We start from the raw sequence: 23,025 nt of genomic DNA, 5'->3' as shown, positions 1-23,025 counted from the left end.
ACGTTTGTGCTGCTTGTAGCCTAAAGGGGACCCTGTGTAAAGACATCATTTTATTACCCTTTGTTTAGCATAGGTTATATATTAACACACAATAAGGTCTGAGTCGCAGTTTAAGGATGTAAAATGGCTATGAATGGTCCTCTGTCTACTGGAGGTCTGCCGGTGACTCCATCACCGGATTGAGGCCATCTGTCCTCTTCCCTCACTCTCGCATCCAAGAGCCGCGGAGGTAGAACCGTCTCAAACGCGACTGCACCGAGGAGACGAGGCCACAGATGCTTTTTTATTTTCAAAACTGTACTATTTCTGTTAAAGGTTGATGTGGCTGTAGTTTATTTTTTTGAACTGTATCAGGAATCTAAGGATGAGCAGGGAGTTTTCCTGTGAAAGGCATTTTTGCTGCCAAATACTCTATTGCATTGCGTTACTTAGTTATCATTTGACGATCAAACTGTGTTCAACATCTCTTTGAATGGATTTTGGCAAATTAACTAAGTTCTTATCTCTTTAAACAAACAAAGTTACGTTGCCGCAGCTGCAGGAAAAGTAAAAACACATAATTTCCTCTGCAGCTTTTTTTCCTGGGTGTTCAGAGCAGATATTCATGTGGGAGCGTGCACAGACTGGTTGGAGGATGAATCCCAGTTGTGTTATATCCATTAGGGCATTGTTGTAGATGATTGCTTTTAATATATATAATGACCGTACAAGTTTGGGGAGTGCAGTTTGGAACAAATGGATGCTTAATGAGGCAAAGATGACGCCCCTCATCTGTGTGGCTTAAGGGATAAACGCACCTGAACAAGCAACTTTTCTGCTCTTTTGTCTCCTACACACCCACATGTGCACACAAGCATGCACACGCATCGTCAGTGTTCAGCAGCAGAGGATGGGAGTGAGACGGGTGAGTCAAAAGTAGGGGTCATGGGGAGGGCAGAGAAGAGGAATCAGTAGATAGAGATGAAACTCGCTCAAGACAAATGGAAAAGGAGAAATAAATGGGCACAGTCCCTAAGGTGGAAAGCAGGGTTTTGTTTTCCAAGGATAAGAGCTGAGGTGTGTGTGTGCATGCGTGTGAGAGTGAGTATCAGTGTAGATGAGAGGATTGAGCTCTTGTGTATGGGAATAGAAGCATGTGATTGTGCTTAGTGCAGTTAGAGCCGGGGTTTCCCCCTGGGAGTCTCTGCAGAGAGAAAGGAGGAGATTTATCCTGACCACAACACATTCAAACATGGTTAGATGAATGTGGTGGCCCTTCAAATGTAAAAACACACACACACACACACACTCACTCATGGGTACAGGGGTGTAAGTATAATTCATGCAGTGTGCGTGGCAGGCCAGGGTTGTCTTGCCCGATGCCCATTTGTCTTCCACTCTACTTGGTTAATGTGTCTGTTTACGTTAACATTAATGTGGTTAGTGTGTGTTTATATGTTTTCAAGACACAGACTCTTACGTGTGTGTGTGTGTGTGTGTGTGTGTGTGTGTGTGTGTGTGTGTGTGATGTGGCTCGGACGCATCGTCTCTCAGTTTAATTGAATCTTTCAGGAGAGAAAACAGGCTCCCTTAAGAGAAGGCACAAGGCTCCACTGCCCTGCTACAATAAACCTGTCAGAGGCAGACTAATGACACGCACAGTCACTCACACGCACGCACACAAACAATGCGCACACACACACGCGCAGCTGTCAAACACAAGAGTGACAGATGTGTGTGTGGAAGAGCGTGCTGTGGCATGTTGAAATACCTAAAGCATTAGCTAAGTCGTTCCCTCTGCCAGAACCTTCCTTTGACTCAAACAACACCCTCCGACACACAAAGGTCACACACTGCCTTGTGTCTGTCGGTTTGGCGGCATGTCGCGCTCGCTACGTGTCCCGTTACATAAGGTTTATAATATTCCTCCCCGGAGACCCGCATTTCAGAATGCGCAGTGACACGAAAGACACACAGGGAGCAGGTCTGACGTGTGAGAGAAGCCACATTCGACTGTTTCTTAATTATGTGCTTGAGCCAGCTGAGCCGCCCGGGCGACCTGCACCTCTGACCATTAACTGACATCTGCCATTTAGTTTTAAATCATCCTGAGATTAACTCGGCCGAATAATTTGCTCACTTAATTGTCCTTGCTGAGCTTTTTTCCTCTCGGCACTAACACCCCAGGAACGGTCTCATTTAATCGACCAGTTATTACTTATTTCTTCACTTTTCTTTCCTGTGAATAGTTGATAGCGTTCATCACACATTTCTTAAATCAGATTATGAAAGTCACCAGATAACGATACATGTTCTTACTCTTATTTCTCACGTTACTTCTGGCCGTGTCTCTGCGGATGTTAAGTTTTAAACTCTTGTGAGACGGTACATTTGGTAAACCAGGTTAGTTGTGTTGGGAGTGTGTTGTGTCTGTTGTATAATTTGTAAAGTAGGATTTTCTAGTCCGTGTCATAACCAAACCACTTCAGTCTGACAGAAAACACCCAACAGAGTCCTATTCCTGTTTGGAATGACCCCTTCACTCTCCAACATGTGTGTGTTGCTTTCATATACATTTCTTCCCCTGCGTGTGTTGTGGAAAAACCCAGTATCATCCCAATAATAATAAAAAAACGTTGTCGTACAGAGTGATTTTACAGCATTAAAAAAAATCAACGATAGAACGTGATATTGAAACAATAGATATTTGTCATTATAGCACACAGCAGTATCCTGTGCTACAGGTTTAACTAGTACTCGTCACATGTCTTTAAGTACATATGTGTCTGTGTGTGTTTCACTGCACCTGTGACGTGCAACTGTGCATACCATTCTGTATGTGTGTGACACTGCATGATTGTGTGTGGGTCCTTCACATTTGCTGGTATTGGGTATGTGTGTGTGCGTGTGTGTTTAAAATAACAACTGCAGTCTTCACAGCAGATTTGACTGTCAGCCTGACACAACGAGGTTCAAACACACATGAGTCTGAGTTTCAGCAGCTGAAACGTTAAAACACAACGTTGTTGGTATTGTTAAGATTTTACTGGCACTGCAACACTCACCCTCTTTCTCGTGTTATGTAGTTACATATGTTTATGTTGCCTGCTCCAACCATTTCAGACTGAAGTTATGAAAACACCCACAACAGTCATTTGGCTAATCCTTACTTTTAATCAGTAACCAGTGTTTGTATAGTTTGGTTCCCTGTGTGTGTGGTCTCCAGGCTGCTCGCACACACACAACAGAGCCGGGACAGTGACGGATGAACTAAGAGCTTTGCAGTTAAACTGTGTGTTTCTCCACATGCATGTGATGGACTTACATTCTACATGTTTCCAGAGACGTCTCGAGTTTCCACCCCCACATGCAGAAGACCTGTTGCACCTGTAGCAACAAGCATTGTCCGCTTTGACAACTAAGTCTCACTAAAACCAGCAAGGTGTGTGTGTGTGTGTGTGTGTGTGTGCGCACGGTGCAGAGAGAGAAAGATCTAGATTGGAGACAGTGTAAAATGCAGAATAGACAAATGTCTTAATCGGAAGAGGTGGAGAGAGAAAATTTGCAAGATAACGTTTATGTCTCTATAATAAATAGAAAATCTATTTTAACTACTGAGAGCAGAACTGATAAAGTTGGAGCTTATGATATGGTCTTAAATAATTCAGCAGCAGGACCAGTTTAATAACAGGGTTCAGTCGCTGTCCCTGAAGTTACTTCTCAGCTGTTTTTTCTTTTCGATGAGTAGTTTTCCACTTCCCTTTGCACCGCGTCTCGTTGTTTAACACCGTGACCGGCTGACATTTCAATATAAACTGGACAAATTTGGGTGTTTCTAAAACCTTTGACTGATTGATTGATTTTTGAAACCTAAGCATTTGTTTTGTTTTGGCAAAATTCGTTTTATTCCAATAATTTAATGTAGAAACAGATTTTCGTCATGCACCGCTTGCGTCATTACATCCATGATGTGCATCTTATTTATAGGTGCGATGGAAAAACATATGTTCTCCCTCTACAATTTTTATTGGCATGGCACGTTTATTTATACAACACATTTCAGACCCAGCGGCAACTCAAAGGGCTTTACATAAACATAAACATACAAGACGCATTAGACAGACAAAATGTATATAAGAGAGGAAACAAACAATTGTTGTCATTGGCATGATTACATTTCTGCCATTTTGACTTATGTCTAGTTTCTGTTTTTCTTAGAAGATACGAAAGCTCAGCAGTTAACAGCCTTTGCTCATTTTCAGTTATTTCCCTCTTTTCTTGACACAGGCTTTTTTAAACTTCCCATTTAAGGTGTTTTTACCAAATACGACACCATCTCTTACACCCTCCTTAATCAGAGTACAGAGGTAAAATACCAAACATTTCCGAGGTGACTCCATATCCTGGTATGGTCTGATACATAGACATTCCAGACCTGTTATTTTCTGAGTTACACAAAATTATTTGATCGACTCTGCTCTGTACGCTGTACATTTCCTTTGAAAATTGCGAAACCGCTTCATCAACAAAACTGTACAGCAAAGCAAGAGACTCATTCGAGAAACCTCCTTTACACCAAAATTAGCTGTTTATGAACATGAGTTAAAAAGGCAACTGGCTCCTTTCCCATTGCGAGTAGAAAAGTTTGCCTCTCTGTTTTTTTTTACCCCTGGGGCGATGTCACGAATTCACCGAAAACTGAAGCGCTCCCTCAACTCACTGTCTTGCCAAAATTGGCACGTTCACCTTGGTGTCTGGTTTCTGTAACAGCCGTTAGGAGCGGATTTAAAAACCTGTGTCTATTGTCATTATACCCAGCAATTAATGCAGATTATATCCATTCCCACTCCAGACAAAAGCCAGATGTTAGTGGGCATTTTCACCAGTGGAAAGAGGGGCTTTATTAACATGTTGCACCGTGATATGCAAAACTAAAAGTTGACCATGTCGAAACTTGAGCTCATCGTAAAAGCCGAGGTATTTGTGAACTTGCGAAACCGCTTGTGTTCAGCTTGAGCTCACAAACACACAAACAAAATAGTTTCCTCTAAACAGCCCAGAAAACAGGAAACCCAGACTTGTACATTTTGAAATCATTAACACACTTAAAGCCACATGCTCGCAGCCTGGTTGTGTGCGTGCGCGCACACACACACACACACACACTCACAAAGAGAGATGCAGTCTCTGTTGACAGACACACGTTTCACCCCCGTGTTTGTGTGGGGAGCGCTTCCTCTGCTTTACAGTCAGGATTAATGGTTACCAGTGTCAGTGTGCCAGTTATAGCTGTGGCAGAGCCGGACAGCCCTGCACAGTTTTACTGTTTGAATGTTTTTCTTGCCGGGAATGAAAAACAGAGATCAATAGAGATTCCCCTCAAGCTAACCCAGCTCTGAGTACCACTGATGGGTAACAGATGGGTTCACAGTGTGTGTGTGTGGTGTGGTGTGGTGTGTGTGTGTGTGTGTGTGTGTGTGTGTGTGTCAGACATTTATACTAGAGTTTTTCTCTCTCGTATCTTCTGTGTTTTTGTACGTGTTCCAGTATTGTTTTGTGTGTGTGTGTGTGTGTCGGATGTACAGCTTCGTCTCTATCAGAATTCATTTGCAGCAGACCTCTTCTTCCTCCTCCTCCTCCTCCTCTTCTCTGATTCCGAGATACGCTTCTTATGAGGATCTGAAAATGGAGGCTCAGAACGTGTTGGGAGTCAGAGAGCGTGTTTCTTGGCAACTCTCTTATCCCAATATGGCAAACTAACTGTCTTGTGAAGTGAGAGCCAACTGGTGTGTGTGTGTGTGTCCATGGTGGGAAAGTGGGATGGAGTTGTAAAGGGAAAGAGAGAGAGAGGAAGGAAGGAAGGAAAGGGCACAGTGAAAAAAAGAGAGGGAGGTAATGAAAGAGTCATTTCAAAACATTTAAAGAAATGTTTCCCTCTCAGCTACCATTTGGATGTTGTTTCTGGAACGAAGAGCACAAATGTTTCCCCTCGTTCTTCTCCTCCCTCCTCTTCCTCCTTTACACTGTTCAGGAAGGGGGAATGGGAATTTAGGTTTTTATTTTTTTCACTGAACACTGGCATGAAGGTTTGTGTGTGTGTGTGCGCACATGAATAAAAGGCCTGTAGGCGGCTGTGATGCTGAGATTGATCTGCACTCTACTGGGGCATCTTTGTGTGTGTGTCTGTGTGAGAGTGCGTGTGAGACCCTGGTGTTTGGCCTGAAGGAATGGAAACTGCTGACATCCTACAGGACTTCAACATCCTTGACAGGTGGTGTGTGTGTGTGAATGTCTTCTGTGTGTTGTGTGTGTGTGTGTGTGTGTGTCAAGGGGGCTACGTCTACATTTTGTTCCTCACACACCAGGTAACAATTAGGAAATGGATTCTAGGTGAGAATGATTTGTTATAACAACACCGCTGGCACGTAGCCTGACACACATGCACGCACTGGAGTGAAGGGTGGAAAGGTGGCGGTTTAAAAAGGGTTCTTTGTATTTAAAAAAAAATAAACTTCAACTCAGTTTTTAATCACTGTCTGTACCAACACGCCTGAAAACGCATATCACGCCACCACTCACGTACACTGGGCATCTGCGTTGTGCTGGACATGGGAATTGTCACAGATTGCTTGAATAAGATCTGGTCTCCTCCAGAAGGGTCATGTGATAGGAGCCTGACGAATCGGCGAAGGCCTAGCTGTGACCGAAAAGACCCAATCAGCAAGCGGTTTATACATCATCATTTCCAAACTAAAATGGTAGCAAGCCGCTGTTTCCAAACTTCACCGTTTCAGCTGCTCTAGAACTCCGGACTAGTGTGGAGGCCATGTGTAGCCGTAGCAGGGTTGATATGTTTTCAAATTAAAACGTATTCGTGTGGATGAGGTCTGAATCTGTGGGATGAATCCTGATTTTGGTTTGCTAATCGTGATTCTACCCGAAGAAGAAGGATATGATTTGTTGGCAGAGGCAGTCACAGGAAGACTCGGTGAACTCCTGAGTGCAACAGCGTTTATTTATCCAACATTTTTGACAGCGGTTCAATTTTAACTTTTATCAAGGAGGACGAGATCGATAAGGTGCAGCCACTGTGCTGTTAGATGAAGTGTGAAGTTATTTGCATTCAGCGTTGCAAGGAACTAGGTCACAGTTGCTCAATTTCACAATTTTGGCGACGTATGCTTTTCTTTTGGACGTCAGCGATTTGAATTGTGTTGATGAACAGGATATAACGGATGATGGCAGTGAGACAGATGGGCTCTAATCACTTCTGTGTATGAGTAAGGCTACGCTATAATGAATAACACGTTGTAACCCAGTAGGTGGGGTCTGTGTGGAAGTGAAACCTTGTCGCTGTGCTGCTCTTCAACGCTCCGCACAGGACAAGGGGGGGTGTTTTTCCAGCTGAGTTAACGTACTGAGACTAACCGAAGATTAATCACTGTGTGTGTGTGTGTCCTGCAGTGTCTCTGACTCGAAGGGCATTCACTGCAAACACACAAGGAACTGTTGCACATGTCAGTGATCATAACAAGATGCAGGGCAGCCACAACACACACACAGAGGCCCTGAGTACACACACCCAAAAAAAAGACACGCACATACATGCAGACATGAAGAAGCTTGAATAAATCTGGGTCTACACGCCTGTTTGTGATTAATTGGAAAGCAGCATTTGCTATTGATTTAAGGTGTGTGTGTGTGTGTGTGTGTGTGTGTGTGTGTGTGTGTGAGTGCACAGGCGCTGACGGACTGTGGTTTTAATGTACTGATTTAGATGCAGGGGAAAACTCAGCAAGCACAGCATGTCTCTCAGATTCCCACAGGACTAATACAGAATCACTCACACACACACACACCCACACCCACTCAGCCCCCTCCCCCTCGTACAGACAGCACCCTTTCCCCTACACACATGGTTAGTTTTATCAGGGTAATGGCTGTGCGGTGCGTTCGGTAATGGGCGGGGTGGAGGGGAAACCTCAGCTAAACATGAAACCGTTTCCAGAGAAGGTTGTGATTGAAAGAGGCAGTAAAGGTTCAAAGGTTCAAAGTTTACTAGTAGTCAATGGTGCGCACACACACACACATGGGCTGGGGGGGGGGCTCTAATAAAAACAAGTGTAATAAAAACAATCGATAGCTGTTATCATGTTGAGATATGAAATGTTTTATGAGAATTCACTCTGTGGGTGAGAGTGATGGATCTGGTTTTAATGGTGAGGTGTGTGACGTCAATGTGTTTTGTACACACACCTCACTTTGAGCAGAGTAGATCATTTGTTCACATTAAATAGGTCTTTTTTTGTCGGATTGATATTTGCTGTAGAAGTAATGTGTTTTTTAAAAAACGTATTAAAGTTAGTGTCAACAAGCCCAGTCGCTCGCGGTGGATCCTGCGTAAAACGTCCTGCTGTGTTCACACATCAGCTCCTTCTGACTTTCTGTGGACTTTACACCCGAGGGCTGGTTAGAGAAACTCCAGAGAAAGAGAGTGTGGGATCAACAAGGCGGATGTGATGCCCTTAATGCCCCCGTCACATCACTGCTTCCTCCCAGTTGAAGAAGCCTCAACACCACACGATGAGTCCAGTGCTGTTGTGACGACTGTGGTTTGAGTCGGTGGTTACATTAACTGTCGTCTTCTTCGGACTGCAGTCTGTCTGTGGTCTCTCTTGTTGAAATGGAGTGCGCGGTGGCTCGGTAATAATGTGATTACAACAGACTGCCTCGGCATAGACACATCAGCGTGTATTGATTGCGCGCGCACACACACACACAATGGGGAAAGTGATAGAATGTATAGTAACAATCGATCGTCTTCGTCTGTTATTAGTTTGGTTCTTGTGGTACGAGGCTGACTGACAGTTTTCTCTCTCTTTTTCCTAGGCGATGCCTTCCCGACAGGCTCCGGTCACTTCCTGTCTGGTTATCCAGGCCCCTCCCCCCTGACCTCTGACCCTGCGTACAGATCGGCCAATCCCAGCAGCCTGCAGATGGCTCAGCTCTGGGCATCACACCCTCATGAAGGTAAATTCGCCTCCACAAACATTTATGTCTCTCTGTCTCTCCCTCTCTTTGCTGTTGACCTCCTTTCCGTCTCCGTACATAATTGAAATGCTAGAAGACACATGACATCACAGTCTGCTCCGTCCAATGCCCAGGAGGCTTGTTCCTCTTCTGCTCCTCATTGCTTACTCCAGTGGGATCCTGTTCCATTTCTGTCTCTGCTGGTAGCTCTTCTCCTGGCTCTGTCCTAAATGCGTCTCGCTCCCCATGTCCACAACTGGTCTCTTACTTTCGCCTGTCATGCGTTACTGTAATCTATCTTTCTCTCACTTGTTCTTTTTTTGAACTTCCTGTCCAGTAAGTACTTTGTCTCCGTCTCTATCGCTCCTGCCCCACTTTCCGACACGTCTTTCCTGACCTAGCTTATGAGCACGCTTTTAGACACTGATGTTCATATATACCCCTGAAGGACTGGGAGTATCTTTCATGTGTTTTGTCCTCTCAGTCCTTCCCCTCTCTCCTCGTGCTCCTCCTCTGGCCTGCTCAGTGTGCGATTGAATCTCTGTTCCCTCCTCGTTCCCTCATGTCCTTCTGTGTCTCCTTATCAAATCTCTCTGGAGTAGAAGGTCAGATAGGAGGAGACACATTTCGCAGTGCGTTTTGGCACGGTAAAGCGAGAAGGACGAATGGATTCCATTTTTAAAGCGGATTGCATCACCTGCGCGACAGATCTTGTTCGGTGCTTTTCCAAACACAGCAAATCAGATTATATGTGATTAGTTTGTTTTTTTGTTTTCCTTGAGATTTTTGTCTTGAGTTTACTTTCTGCTATTCAGGGTCACTTCAAGGGGGCGGCGCAGGCACGGGATTACAACTGAAGTTAATTCAGAGCCAGGAAATATTCATAACCCTTTTTTGTTTCTTTGTGCTGAACCAGGCAAATCTAACACCTCTTTAACACCAACATTAGCAGGTATATGCACTTTTTTTCATACATGGGTAAACCTGAATCTAAAATCCTAAAAAAGTGTGGTGTGGTTGACGTCAGAAATGCAACAGAAACTGAGAAGCTCTCTCACCTCGCTGTCTTGCCAGTGTTGCATCTTGCACAATACACAGAACAAGTCACACGTTGTTCACAAGGTTTAAAAACCAATAAGCACGCCCGGCAGTTCAATGCATGTTATAATGTTGCAGCTTCTTGAAGAAGAGGAAGACGAAGAGTACCGTGACCCGGGAGTAAATATTATTCCTATTTTACACTGTTTTATAACGGTTAGTAAACCTGCTTAAAGGTTATTGACACGTTTCCCATTGCCAGTGGAGGAGTTTACCTCACTGGTTTTCCCCCCGGTGCATCATGTTCGATATCCCACACTGTAAACGGAGGAGCTCTCTCACCTTGCTGTCTTGCCAAATTAGCAAGTTCACCCAGGTGTAATGTTTCCATCACCGGAGACGATTGAATCCCCTCATTTGGCCTGGGAGTGAATTCCGATTGTATCTGTTCCCATTGCAGACGAAATGTTATTGGGTGTTAGTGGTTTTTTTTGACCAGTGGAAAAGGGGCTTAACCTAAACTCTCCTGTAGGCCGCAAACAGGAGGAGGGTGACTTTTAATGAAGCTCAGGTCAGCCACTTGTTTCCTGCCAAGACGCACCCTGCATGACTTCCCATGAAGCCAGAGAAGGGAGGGATGAAGAGCGATGGACTTTAGACGCTTGACTTAAAGTTGAGCCTGAGCTGAAGCTTGAGTATATAGAGCTAAAGAAGCTGAAACCTCCTGCAGACATAAGCAGCCGTGCAGGCTTGACTTGCTCTGATATGAATAGAATCCTTCACTGGCTCAAAGAGACTCTTAATACCTGGTGAGGGGCTTTAATAGCAGCTAAAGTTTCTAAAAGCTGGAGACGTTTTTTTTTCCAGGCAGCAGTTACTTTGGATATGCCTGCGATGCACCGTAGCGTCACAGGAACGCCTGTATCTAACCTGTCAGAGATCAAGGTTAGCTGTTAACTGTGGTTAAAGGGAGCTTTGCAAGAAACCTATCCTGCATTCCTCTACTCTCGTCACATCATTCCTCTTATATTTCTGTCTCTGTGTGCCTTCCTCTCACCGCTGACGCCCCCAACCACCCGCCTCCCCGGGCCGTCTCCATTTCTGCCCGTCTCAAAACGGACAGCGGACAGATTTATACTTCAGCTTTGCTCCCCGACACTTAGTGCTGGAACACTAAGCGGCGCTTTGATACTTCTGGGAATGGCCGGAGTGTGGGAACAGGGAATGTCTCACTCATTCTGGGTGGTGGTCGTTTTTTTTTTTTACTTGTGGCTTAACTCGGTGTCATCAGCCAGCGTCCGAGTAGCAGCCAGCTCTGCCCTGACATCCAGAGCATTACACCAGAGTGCAAGGCTTTGTCTATATTAAGACCTGGTCTCTGAGAGCAGCAGCTGGCTGACGGGCAGACTCTTGCCCAACACTCATGGACAAAATGAATTGTTGTAGGTGACAAGAGGTTAAACTACCGAGTCAGTGTAGAACGATTAACATGATTAAAGTGTTAACGGAAAAATAATCTTACCAATGTGATGACTGTGTATAAATAGGCAAACAGAAATGAAAAATGGCTAAACTGTTTCTCAGAATTCAAGGAGATAATTTCAGATGTTTACAGTATAAAAGCAGCAAATTCTCAGAAAAAGACTGAAACTATGACTAAAATATCAAAGTAGATGCTTCTGACTTTGTATTCCTGTGCTTTAAAGTTTGGATGTGTAAACATGCTTTACAAAGAAGATATATTAGATTAGATTAGATGTTACTAACTGGTTATAAATAACCTTCCTACCAATGCAGGTCACTATGTGGACAGCGGCTAATGGTCACAACCTAACACCACAGTACAAAACAAATGTTAACAAACAAAAACAGAAAGGAGACTGATTTTTATGTCTTTTAAGAGACTGTTCAAGCTGCTTTGACTCACGATGGAGAATCACGGGCATATTGAAGAAAGATATGGGGAGAATTTGATATAGCTTGTCATAATTTAATGTCTAATATTTTTTAGGATATGAGTAGCGTGGAGAACCTGTTTCGCTGGAGTTCCACATAACGAGTTCATTGTTTCTTGAGAAACTGAGAAACTCCCGCTACCAAACATTTCCTCCTCCACAAAAGAGGGAACTTCCTGTAAGTCTGTGTGGTTCTTTCTTCGGAATAGACTCAGTTTCTCTCACAATCTTCCCAAGTCCCGATACTCTGAAGATCAAGTGTTTGTTAAACCTAAATACTAAAGTTGAACAAGAAACTCCATGTTCCTCATTTTAACGTAGGCAATGGTCTTATCTTCTCCTATTGCTTCTGGAAAATGGCACATTACCTAAAAGTCCGACTTAATTCTCATAATTTCCAAACTTAATTAAAAATAAATGAGTTTTCTACCCGTTAATTTGCCATAATTCTCTGTCGTACTGACTTTGAGGAGGCGTTCATGTTTTCCCCGTCAGGAACAAATTCATCCCATTTGTCCAACATGACATGAATGCACTATTAATCTATATTTGTTAGCTGACAACAGAAGATGCTTCTATCCACATCCTCCAGGGGTCGTCCTAATCCTCCCAAAGGCTTAAAACCTCAAGGAGGCCAAGACATTACATCAATGATATATCAGAAATGTGACTAAGTGTGTGACATGTTCTGTGTGTGTGTGTCTTCAGGCTACTCCCCGCTGCCCAGCAGCCTGTACTCCAGCCCCTACCTGTCCCTGGGGCACCTTGAACCTCCCTCGCTGTCGCAGCACCCTCTCTACGACTCACATAAAGGTCAGTCACTGTCACCAAAGACCCTCGTGGAGACAAACGGCTGAGTTTAGAGTTCATATCCTCTCATATCCTGCCATACATCAGTAGCAGCAGGATTAGGGTTAAGTCTTTTTAGTGAGCAGACCTGCAGCCAGAGTCGTTCGGCTGGCAGATGGAACTCAGGATTTATTTTCTTTTCTTTTTCTAAGCAAGTTGACAGATTAAGTTCACCTCTGTGCTGCAGTCTGCATGAATCTTTATCATCTGTTAGTTTTTAGACTCATTTGTTTTTAATGTTTTTTTTTCTTGCAGAGGGTTTCTACCTGCCGGCCTCCTTGAGCCAGTCTCCTCTCCATCCTCCGGCTGCGCCCCCGGCCGCCCTGTCCAGCTCCACGCCCCCTCAGAGGACGTCCCGGGACTGCGGTAGGGACCGGCTCTACCGGGCGGAGAGGGAGAGAGAGAGGGACAGGGAGCGGTCAAGAGAGGAGCTGCGGTCAAGAGAGGAGCTGCGGTCAAGAGAGGAGCAGCGGTCAAGAGAGGAGCAGCGGGCAAGAGAGGAGCTGCGGTCAAGAGAGGAGCAGCGGTCAAGAGAGGAGCAGCGGCCTCACAGTGTGGTGGACCTGACACAAGAAGGGCGGAGCGAGGAGGAGCGCCGGGCGAGGAGTGGGGACCGGGAGCGCGAGAAAGAAAGGGACCGGGACACGGAGAGAGACAGAGATGGTTGGTCTTTTCATCCTCACCTCCACCAGCAGAAATCACACTCTCATCCCTCAACAGTGGAGGCCAGATCCAGGCCTTCTCCTCTACAGCCCACCTTCCCTTCACCTGGGGGTGCGGGCAGGTTCCAGGTACCAGAAATGGACAGGAGGAGTCGGGATGAAGAGGGCGGCTCTCGACCCCATCACAACCATAACTCAAATAACTCAAACTCTCAACCAGACAGACTGAGGCGGAGCGATTCTGCGGCCACGTCGGCTGCGAATCTCCAAATCTCCTACGCCCTTCCGCCTGCGCTAGCTGGTCTGCCCCACCCCTCCACGCCCAGAGACCCTAACAGAGAACAGCGAGTCACTGCACCGACATATGTGCCTTCTGTGGAGGTTTACGACGAGCGGGCTGGGCCGATCCAGATCGCCTCACAGGCCCGTGACAAACACAGAGAGCGTGAGCGGGAGAGAGACAGAGAGCGTGAGCGGGAGAGAGAAAGGGAGCGTGAACGGGAGAGAGACAGGGAGCGGGAGCGTGAACGGGAGAGCTACAGGCTTCCTGAGAGGAGCCTGATGGATCATCCTCGACTCTCCCAGTCTGGCGATTCAAGCAATCAAAGAGAGGAAGGTTCAGTCATTTGTTCCAATGGTTCCATTGGTAAACGGGTACAGGACCCATCGTACTCCTCCAGTCAATCAAGGTTCAGCCCAGAAACCAGGGACACCTCTAAACACTCAATCCGATTGGGTATGGAGCGTGCAGGGGGGGAGCCTAAGTGGAATAACATCAGCCCATTGGCTAATTATGCCACGACTCACATGGCTGCTCTGGCAGCTCAACACGGACACACACTCTCCTCACCCCACAGCCAACCTACACAAACACAACTGTCCCCACACACAAGTCACCGGCCCAACAACAACCCACACTCCCACAGCCATTCTCCCCAGACTCACACCTCCCAACATGGACATGGGCGTTCAGGTGAGGAGGGGAGTCAGAGACGCTACCTGGACCCATCAGCTCTCTACCGACCCGGGGGGTCACTGGTGGCAGGGTCCAGTGGGGGCGAGCGAGCTGGGGGGGCCGAATCGGACCCCCAGGAGGTTTCAGCCATGCAGAGTCTGATCAAATACAGTGGAAACTTTGCTGCTGAAGGTCCTGGGTCGGCCAGACTCGCCGCAGACGGCCGAGGGCCCTTTGGGGGTCTGGGTAACATTGGCATGGATGGTGAAAGAGAGAGGGACCGGGAAAAAGAGAGAGAGAGGGAAAGAGAAAGGGAGAGGGAAAGGCTATCAGTCGGATCTGGTTGTTCAGGGGCGTTGAGGGTTCCTCCCCAGCTGAAGAGGGAGCAGGAGCGGCCGGACAGCGCTCGCTCATTTGGCCGGGAGGGGGAGGGCGAGGTGCGGCACCCTCCGGTCGGCATCGCTGTCGCTGTGGCCCGACAGAGGGACTGTGGGAGCAGCAGCAAACCAACCAGTGGACCCTCAGACACACAGAGACCCCTTCTGCAAACAGCTATTAAAGGTAAGATGATTTGACTCAGGTGCACATTCTGCTAACAACTCAAGAAAAACTTTGTTGTCTGTGTTTTGCATGTGAATAAAAGCATACACCTGAATAATTAAATAGTTAAAAGCACTTCGACACAAACAAGTGGTGAGGGTCACTCGGCTGATCTTTATATTTCTTTCTGACAAGTTAAACCAAGTGTATTTAATATATTTGAAACATTTTCCAATGTACTCTCTCCTGCTTCTGCTCTGGACTGTGGGCCTGCAGGGAACATGGATCCGTTTAGTTAAATGAACCAAGAACATGTGATTCCTCATTTTGGTTTCCCATGAATAATAGAGGATTCATTTTCTTTCAGATTAAAGTCATATTTCCTCCGCCCCTGTTTGACTTTGAGGTGTTCATGCGTGTAACGTGACCATAATAGTCAAAAGAACTTTTCGCTAATCGTGTCATGGGATGCATTTTGTTGAAAGGCTCCTCTTGGCGAGTCAGCTCTCCGTGCTGCATAGCAATTCCTGCCATAGTGCTCTCTATTCTTGGACATCAAGGTCATTCAGCGACAGTGCTCCCACTCCATCTCCCCTGGTTTCTGTTTCTCTCTCAGCTCCATGCATCCACAGTTCAGCCTCTCTCTCTCTCTCTCTCTCTGAGAAGGTCTTTGCAGGGGCCGTCCCTCCTGGTCCCACCTCAGGCCCCTTTCTCTTCCTCTTTTCTTCAACCCCACCTCCACCCTCTCTGCATTAAACATTTCATTACAGAGTGAAGCTAAAAGCTACAAACAAGTCTTGAATTACAATAAGACCATGATAGCGTTGCTAAGCAATGGATTAGTCTTGAGAGTGACGGCTGTGTGTGTGTGAGTGTGAGAGTGTACATGAGGAATTGTTTGCATTACAGTGAAAATGTTTATGTATCTGCGCGTGTGCGTGCACATGCATCCCTGTTGGGGGTTTATTCATTTCCTTGCTTGAGCCGAGTGATTGGTTTAATAGCGTCATTCCCCTGTGTTAAGAATGAAGTGCTCTAAATAAACGCTGAAGGATTTACAGTGAAAATCCAAATAGAAGGGTGGATGGATGGATGAGTGACAGATGGAGGGAGGGAGGCAGAAGGCAGAGGAGGGAGAGGCTAACGATAAGATGTGAACAGACGGACGGTGGTCGATAGGTTGATGGACGGGAAGAGAGAGGAATGTCGGGAAGTAAAGAAGTTAAGAGAGTGTGAGATGAAGAGAGGAGCAGCGATGGAGGAGTGGAGAGAAAGAGGGGGCGTGCAGCGCTAATCGCTGGTTTTCTGATGCAGGGAGGATAGCATGTGGGACAGGCTCCCCGTAACCTTGGTAACAGTCTTGAAACCTTTCCTGCGGAGCATGTCAGGGATTGTCAAAGTCTCTTGTCCCTTTTGCAGGCTACAGACACACACACACACACACACACTTCTAGAGCAGAACTGAAGGATTCTGCTCACTTGTATAAAACCTTTCTGCTGCTCAGGGACCTTCAGTCAGCATTGATGAGATGGAAGAGGGTTAAATGGAAAGTGCGAGGAGGAGATCCTCATGTTTATTCTGGGTGGCTTGGTTGAGTGCTGCCGCCGCTGCTGCTGCTTTCCTTCTTTCTCTTTTCTCTCTCCTCTCTCCGTCTCAGCCTTCTGCCGCTGGCCCCTCGTAGTAAAGCAGCATGGGTTTAAGACTGTGTGTGTATATCAAGGCAGCAGAGGAGGCTAGTAACTGATGAGATCTGACACTCGGAGTGGTGTGTGTGTGTGTGTGTGTGTGTGTGTGTGTGTGTGTGTGTGTGTGTGTGTGTGTGTGTGTGTGTGTGTGTGTGTGTGTGTGTGTGTGTGTGTGTGTGTGTGTGTGTGTGTGTGTGTGTGTGTGTGTGTGTGTGTGCAGATTGCACATGGTGTTTGTGTCCAGGCTGCAGCCCCAACATCTGATTTTTAACCTCTTGTTTTCTACGTGTTGTTTCACCATTACGGACACAGCATGTGTATAATATAATACATGTGGAGAATCTCAGTGTTGCTGAGTAGTAGCCTGGTCTTTCAGCTTGAGAGCTTATTGATCTCGTGTTCAGATTTTTTTTTAATGCTCTCATTTAAAACCCTGCACTCGCACTCAAACACAGCCTGCTTGTGCTTACATTTCTTGCAACCCAGCTTTAGCTCTGCTCCTCCCGCGGCTCCTGTGCATGTATGAAACGCCTGGTGTGGTGATGGCGAATTAAACCATAACGTTAATAACTTGTGATCCTTCATTTGGTGCTCCATGTTGACATGGGATCTTTTAGACTCTTGCGCCATGACGGTGTTGTCGTTTTCTTCAAGCACACCCAACAGGAAGGGAGTGCATGAACCTGGATAAAGTAACCACCCGTACCGGATTCTCCAAGATATAAAGCTAACACACCCACAACAAGGGCGGGAGAATTTAATTTGTCATCGCCACACCTGCCATTCTAGGTGATAGTTTCGAAAAAAATGTGTAAAAACAAAAGAAATTGATGTAAATTATTATTTGCATATAGAGCGGAAGTAAGGCCCGATCACAAGCGCTCACAGGAGACACATTCAGGACGGATGTTTGTACCCAGTCTGAACTGGGCCAATATTTGTCTAAATCACTCCCACAACATTTATTCTACGTTACGTTTGCATATCAATCTGTGTCAGGTGACACGCTGAGGTGAGAGAGTGAAGCCATTTATAGTCCAGCTTCTCACACACTGAAGAGTTACTCAAACACAATCTTCCCATGGTCCATCTCAGTCTGGCCTTGGCCACCACAGATAACAAATAAGGAGTGTTATGTGCCGATAACAAATAAGGAGAATAACAAATAACAGGGTTTTATGTGGGGAGGAAAATTCTCAGCAGCTAACCTTCCCCACTGGCAGCGTCAGCAAACTTAGGTTCATAAAGTCACCCAGTGTAATAAGTGTAAGTCACACAGTTAATATAGGAATCTCTCAAACAGGCACTAAACAACCCTGTCTAATCCGTCTCGCTTCCCCTGTGCCTGAACCCGTCGTAGATGAGGAGCGAGGGGAGGAGCGCGCTCGCCACCATGAAGACCGAATGCTGGTCGGCCGACTGGAGCGTGAGCAGGAGAAAGTGCTCAGGTGAGCGGCTGTGACTTATGACGTCATCAAACTATTTCTCTTGTCATAAATCTACTTCTGAACACATTAATAATAATGTGTCACGTTTACCTCCAGAGAGTCCAAAGAGCTGGCGGAGTTCACTCAAATGCACCCTCCTCCTCTGTCTGGCGGCCTGACGCCCAGTATGATGACCCCCAGCCTCATGAACCCCAACCTTATGGTGACAGGAGGGGCCGGGCGTTGGCCTCCAGAGCACGCCACTCTGACCTCCCACCCGTGGATGCCTCGGCCAGGAGGCCCCCCAGTCTGGCTCTCCAGCAGCCCATACAGTATGTATATGACATGCACGTGACTGAGGACACTTGCCAACTGCTACAAGCACGTGTGTGTAGATGTTCTCAAAATTAGCACCTTGGAAGGCATTTGTAAAAATCTCCGTTTTAGTTGCTTAAAATGTCGTTTGGACGAGAGGCCCACAAAAATATTGATATCAACGTGGACCAGGGAATAAAACAAGTGCTTTTCCACATGATTGACATTATGCAGAGGTTTCTCTTCTTGAAGGTAAACTGTCTGATGTGGTCAGGTACCAAAGCAAAGCATTAGCAGTACAGAAGTTTCAATATGGCCTCTTCAGAAGGTGTCAGTGTCATCGTCCTCGTGCTAAAGACAGAGTGTAAATCAACCCAACACCAGCACATGACATGCTTGCGTCTCTCGGAGCCCTCTTCTGATTGGCGCAGCTGAACAGGGAGGTGTCTGTCGAGTGGCCGTCCAGCAACAGCCTCCAAGGGTCAAGCGCAACATACATTCCTGATCTTTGCAGGACATTCCAGACCTCCTCCTCCACCTCGTCCTTTGTCGCTCCCTGTCCAGAAATAACAGCATCAGGACACACGTACTTCTACATCTGAAAACATGGAGACACACACACTCACATGCACACAGAGCTCCCGACGTGTCCGCTCTGTGTAGACACAAATCAAAAGCAGCTAAATTCACTGTATGCTCTCATATGTAACTCCATCTGTGTGGGTTTTAAAACTGGATGAAGAACGATTCACTTCATCCTTTTCTTTTCCCTCCTCAGGCCTCGGTCCCTCCTCACTCCACCAGACCCTCCCTCCAGGTTACCAACCCTCTCTGCAAGGCTCCTTACCTCCATCTTACCAGTTTGCCAGGGACCCACAGTCTGGGCAGCTAATAGTCATCCCTACTGAGCACCTGCAACACTACGGTATGAAGGCCGCTCTCTGTTTGTTTGTATGCAAGTGCTACAAATCAAATCACTGATTTTTAAATTGTTTGCATTTTAGCAAAATAAATGAATGTTCATTTTGAGACAGATTTGGTATTTTTTGGTAATTAGCAAACAAATAAGAACATTGCCAGAGTCCGTATGGTATTGTGAACCACGTGTATGTGTTTATTTTTTTAACTTTTGAAGCACAATGCATGATGGTATATAAAGCTCTGTGCAACATATTGATGCTAAATAGGGTTAGTGATCGGTGAGTGATTTCGGACACCTCAGTTTGCCGTCTTCCTCACGCCTCCCTTCACTGCTCAGCAGGAGGCGATGTCATGGAGCGTGGAGGCCCGGTGTGGTCGGGGGTGTACGGTACGGGCAGCTCGCTGCAGCACGCGGCCCAGCTCCAGCTCCTCTCCCAGCACCAGATGCTACGGCAACAGGAGCTGCTCATGATCCAGCAGCACACAGCTCAGGTCCTGGAGCTGCAGAGGAGCGCGCAGTTCGTTGTAAGTGGACATCAATTAACCCCCTAATGGAATATGTCAACAAATAAAACAAATACAGACACCACCCTGTTGTGAGTGTGTCCGATTTAAAATGTCCTTAGGTCACATTTATGTAGCATGACGATAATGAGGGCATCTTGGTGGCCGTCCGGCGCCGCGTTAGCCATGAAGATCGTAGTTTCTCTTCTTCACTAGCTCAGGTTGTCTTTTCCTGAAGGATCCAGTGGAAAAGTTAGCCAGACAGATTATTACATGCAAACGTAAACCCACATTCTCTGTGACGTGATGCGGAGTCACATTAAGGACAGGGCAGATTCTGTGTTTTCAGTTGCCTTCAACAAAAACAAAACGGCATGTTTGGCCGTCTGTCAATTCTTTACCCTCCCTGTCCTGAGCCCATTGGTCCACAGTAAAGCTGGAAGTCTTTATTTTCAAAAAGAGGTCGGTAGTCTCTTCCAACAGCTGCATTTAACAGGAGTAATTGGAGCATGAATTACATGCAATTTCCAGTTGTGGGTAAAATACATATTCAGTGCTGTGGTGCAGCAGGAGAATAACTGTCATGGAGATCTGAACAGTGCAAACGCAAACTGCTATTTTTACCCTGAAGCACAGTCTTGCATCATACGTGCACTGCACACACACACTCTACTCTGTCCTCTCTTGTGTTTCAGGAGCGTTTAAAGGCCAGCGAGCACCGGTCAGACATGGAAGACAAGGCAGACAAGCGGAACACAGAGCCCAAACCCAGACCCTCCTCAATATGCTCCCCATCGCCTTCACCCGTCCTGCATCCTCGCAAACCTCCCCGCCCCTCTCGCTCGCCAACACCCTCCACCTCCTCCCTCACCCCGCTGCCTCCGCTCCGCTCGCCTGTGACCACGCTCAAGTCAGAGGAAGCGGGGCAGAGAGTGTTGGTGCACTCGCCGACCCCCCTGCCGCACCCACCTTCCCCCCGCTCTGCCTCGCCGCCCCCGTCTTCGCCACGGCGGCCTAAACAGGAGGTGGCTGAGGAGGAGGTGGGACGGAGGGAGCAGAGGGACAGACAGAAACCGGGCTCTGCCCCCTTTCAGGGCATCTACCCTGGTGAGTTTTTCATCAGCTTCACAGCACTAATGTAAAGCTCTGTAGATAAGATGAAGGTTTCATATTGATTAAAACCTGTCTTTTGCTTTCCAGATGTCCCTCCAGGTTACCCGTACCAGTCTGTCACTGCCCCATTTGGCTCCCCTTTCCCCGCTTATCACATCCCAGCACCTACAGGGACAAACACAGAGCTAGTCCCAGCCCACCGCTCCCGCTCTCCACCGTCAGCTGCCCCTTTGCCCTCAGCACACATCCATTCAAGGCTCCTGGACACAGACATTAAGCCACAGAAACTAGATCCATCAAAGACGGGGTCTTTCCTCAAACAGGAACCCGGTGTGGAGCGGCCTCTGCTGGGCGTGGCGCCAGAACCTCTGGGTCCCCTTCGCTGCGGCCCTGTGCGAGCCAGCCAAGACAGAGAGACGGATGGGGAAGTATCAAAGCCTCAGCCGCTACCTCTGTACGTCCCCAGTCCTCCACCACAACGAGGTGAAAGGCTGGAAGAAGTCAGGGAGGAAGAGAAGGAACAAATCAAGATGGAGGTTTTATCTTACTCATGCCAGGCAGCGTATCCTCCACCCCCTCCACTCACAGAAGCTGAGCCCAAACCCAAGGCCATCAAGGATCCAGAGCAAACACGATACCCACCGTGCATCACTGCAGATTCAGACTGTCAGGAATCGGCTCAGAAGAGTGTTCTTCTGGAGCAAACCGCCAGCGCTGTGTGTGAACAAGAACAACCAGACACTCCAGTTGACTCCCACACTCCCAATCAGAAAGAACTTGTTCCAGAGACCCCTGTTTATCCACCTTCCACTTCTAACTCTCCTCTCCCACTGGTGTTCGGCCCTGAGGATCCCATGGCAGGGATGCTCGCCCTGCTGGCAGCCAGCGAGATGGCCAACTACACCCGCCCCGACACTCCACCCGCCCCAATACTCCTACCGCAGATAGAGCTCCTTCCTGTGGGCGCTGACTGCAGCGGCGCGGGGCCTCTGGAGATGGTGGCCCTTGAGGGGATGGCCCTGCTCAGCCAAATGGCCCAGAGAGAGATGGAGCAAATCAACCAGGGCCAAAGTGAGTGTATAAGAAAGTGAAGGAAGATGTAAATGATAATAAGATACAAATAGAGTCTCATACTCTCTCTTTACATCCACTCCAGGTCTGACATTAGAGGGTCTGGATTGTCTTCTTGAGGCCAGCAGACAGATCCTGTTGGAGGCCATAGAGAAACAGTCCCACATCGATCTGCCCAGAACTCTGGACCCCAACAAGAAGTACAGCTGGAGGCAGAGGAAGGAGGAGCCGGTAAAATGATGAAAACATTTCATGGTCACCCACTGATGAAAGTCTTATCAGTTTCTTCACTAATCTTTTTCCTCTCTTCCCCGCAGCTGTACAGTAAGATGTCTGTGGACATGATGGACGCAGTGGAAGTGGAGTACCGTGTCCGCCTGGCTGAGCTGCAGAAGACGTACAAGGAGCAGCAGCGAGAGATGAGCAAGCTGCAGAGACGCAGAGACAAGCAGTGAGTGCTGTTGCACACGGGTCACACGGGTCGGAGCATGTTGAAAATGACTGAATCACACTGAACACGCATGACTCTTTTTATGTTTACCTCAGAGAGCGGCTGCAGCAGGAGGATGAGAGGCGGAGTCTCACCAGACGGGGCAGAGGGCGACCCAGGAAGAGAAAACTTTTGGCCACACCTCCCAAACTGGACAGCAGGCCTGGAAAGTGAGTCAACAGATGATCTGCAGCCAAAATCATTCTTTTCTTTTAATTAGTATGTTCAGGTTTTGGCTTCATACTGAGCAAACTTTCTCTCATCTCAGGGTGGGAAGGACAGTGCAATACTCTGAGGACTCTGAAGCTGGGGATGGACAGAGGAAGAGGTTCCGAGTGTCCAGGGAAGAGGAAGAGACGGAGGCAGGAAGTGGAGGAGTGAAGGTGAAAAAGAAGAAAAAGAAGAAGAGCTGGACGGACCAGGAGCCATCCACCAGTCACGCTCTGGAGGTAACGCACCCGAAGTGCATGTTTTGATTTCAGCAACAACT

At 47.2% G+C, this 23,025-nt stretch overlaps 1 protein-coding gene across 4 annotated transcripts in view; it reads left to right on the top strand.

Moving 5' to 3' along the window:
• tnrc18 (trinucleotide repeat containing 18) overlaps positions 1 to 23,025 on the top strand; it is a 46,246-nt gene that overhangs the window by 4,852 nt on the left and 18,369 nt on the right. For 2 of the 4 annotated variants that reach the window (XM_035181738.2, XM_035181739.2), the window contains exons 3-15: positions 8,869 to 9,009; positions 12,711 to 12,815; positions 13,107 to 15,029; positions 18,055 to 18,142; positions 18,239 to 18,453; positions 19,215 to 19,361; positions 19,698 to 19,882; positions 20,557 to 20,968; positions 21,062 to 22,045; positions 22,131 to 22,276; positions 22,363 to 22,496; positions 22,592 to 22,705; positions 22,804 to 22,984. In XM_035181738.2, the coding sequence (XP_035037629.2) occupies positions 8,869 to 9,009; positions 12,711 to 12,815; positions 13,107 to 15,029; positions 18,055 to 18,142; positions 18,239 to 18,453; positions 19,215 to 19,361; positions 19,698 to 19,882; positions 20,557 to 20,968; positions 21,062 to 22,045; positions 22,131 to 22,276; positions 22,363 to 22,496; positions 22,592 to 22,705; positions 22,804 to 22,984 (4,775 nt within the window). Of the gene's footprint in view, positions 1 to 8,868; positions 9,010 to 12,710; positions 12,816 to 13,106; positions 15,030 to 18,054; positions 18,143 to 18,238; positions 18,454 to 19,214; positions 19,362 to 19,694; positions 19,883 to 20,556; positions 20,969 to 21,061; positions 22,046 to 22,130; positions 22,277 to 22,362; positions 22,497 to 22,591; positions 22,706 to 22,803; positions 22,985 to 23,025 lie in introns of all 4 variants that reach the window. The other 2 variants (XM_035181737.2, XM_035181736.2) reach the window with 1 other exon arrangement.

Source organism: Hippoglossus stenolepis, chromosome 16, assembly GCF_022539355.2.
Source record: "Hippoglossus stenolepis isolate QCI-W04-F060 chromosome 16, HSTE1.2, whole genome shotgun sequence".
Taxonomy (NCBI): domain Eukaryota; kingdom Metazoa; phylum Chordata; class Actinopteri; order Pleuronectiformes; family Pleuronectidae; genus Hippoglossus; species Hippoglossus stenolepis.
The sequence above is the reverse complement of the archived record's forward strand: the minus strand, read 5'-3'. Positions and strand labels throughout refer to the sequence as shown.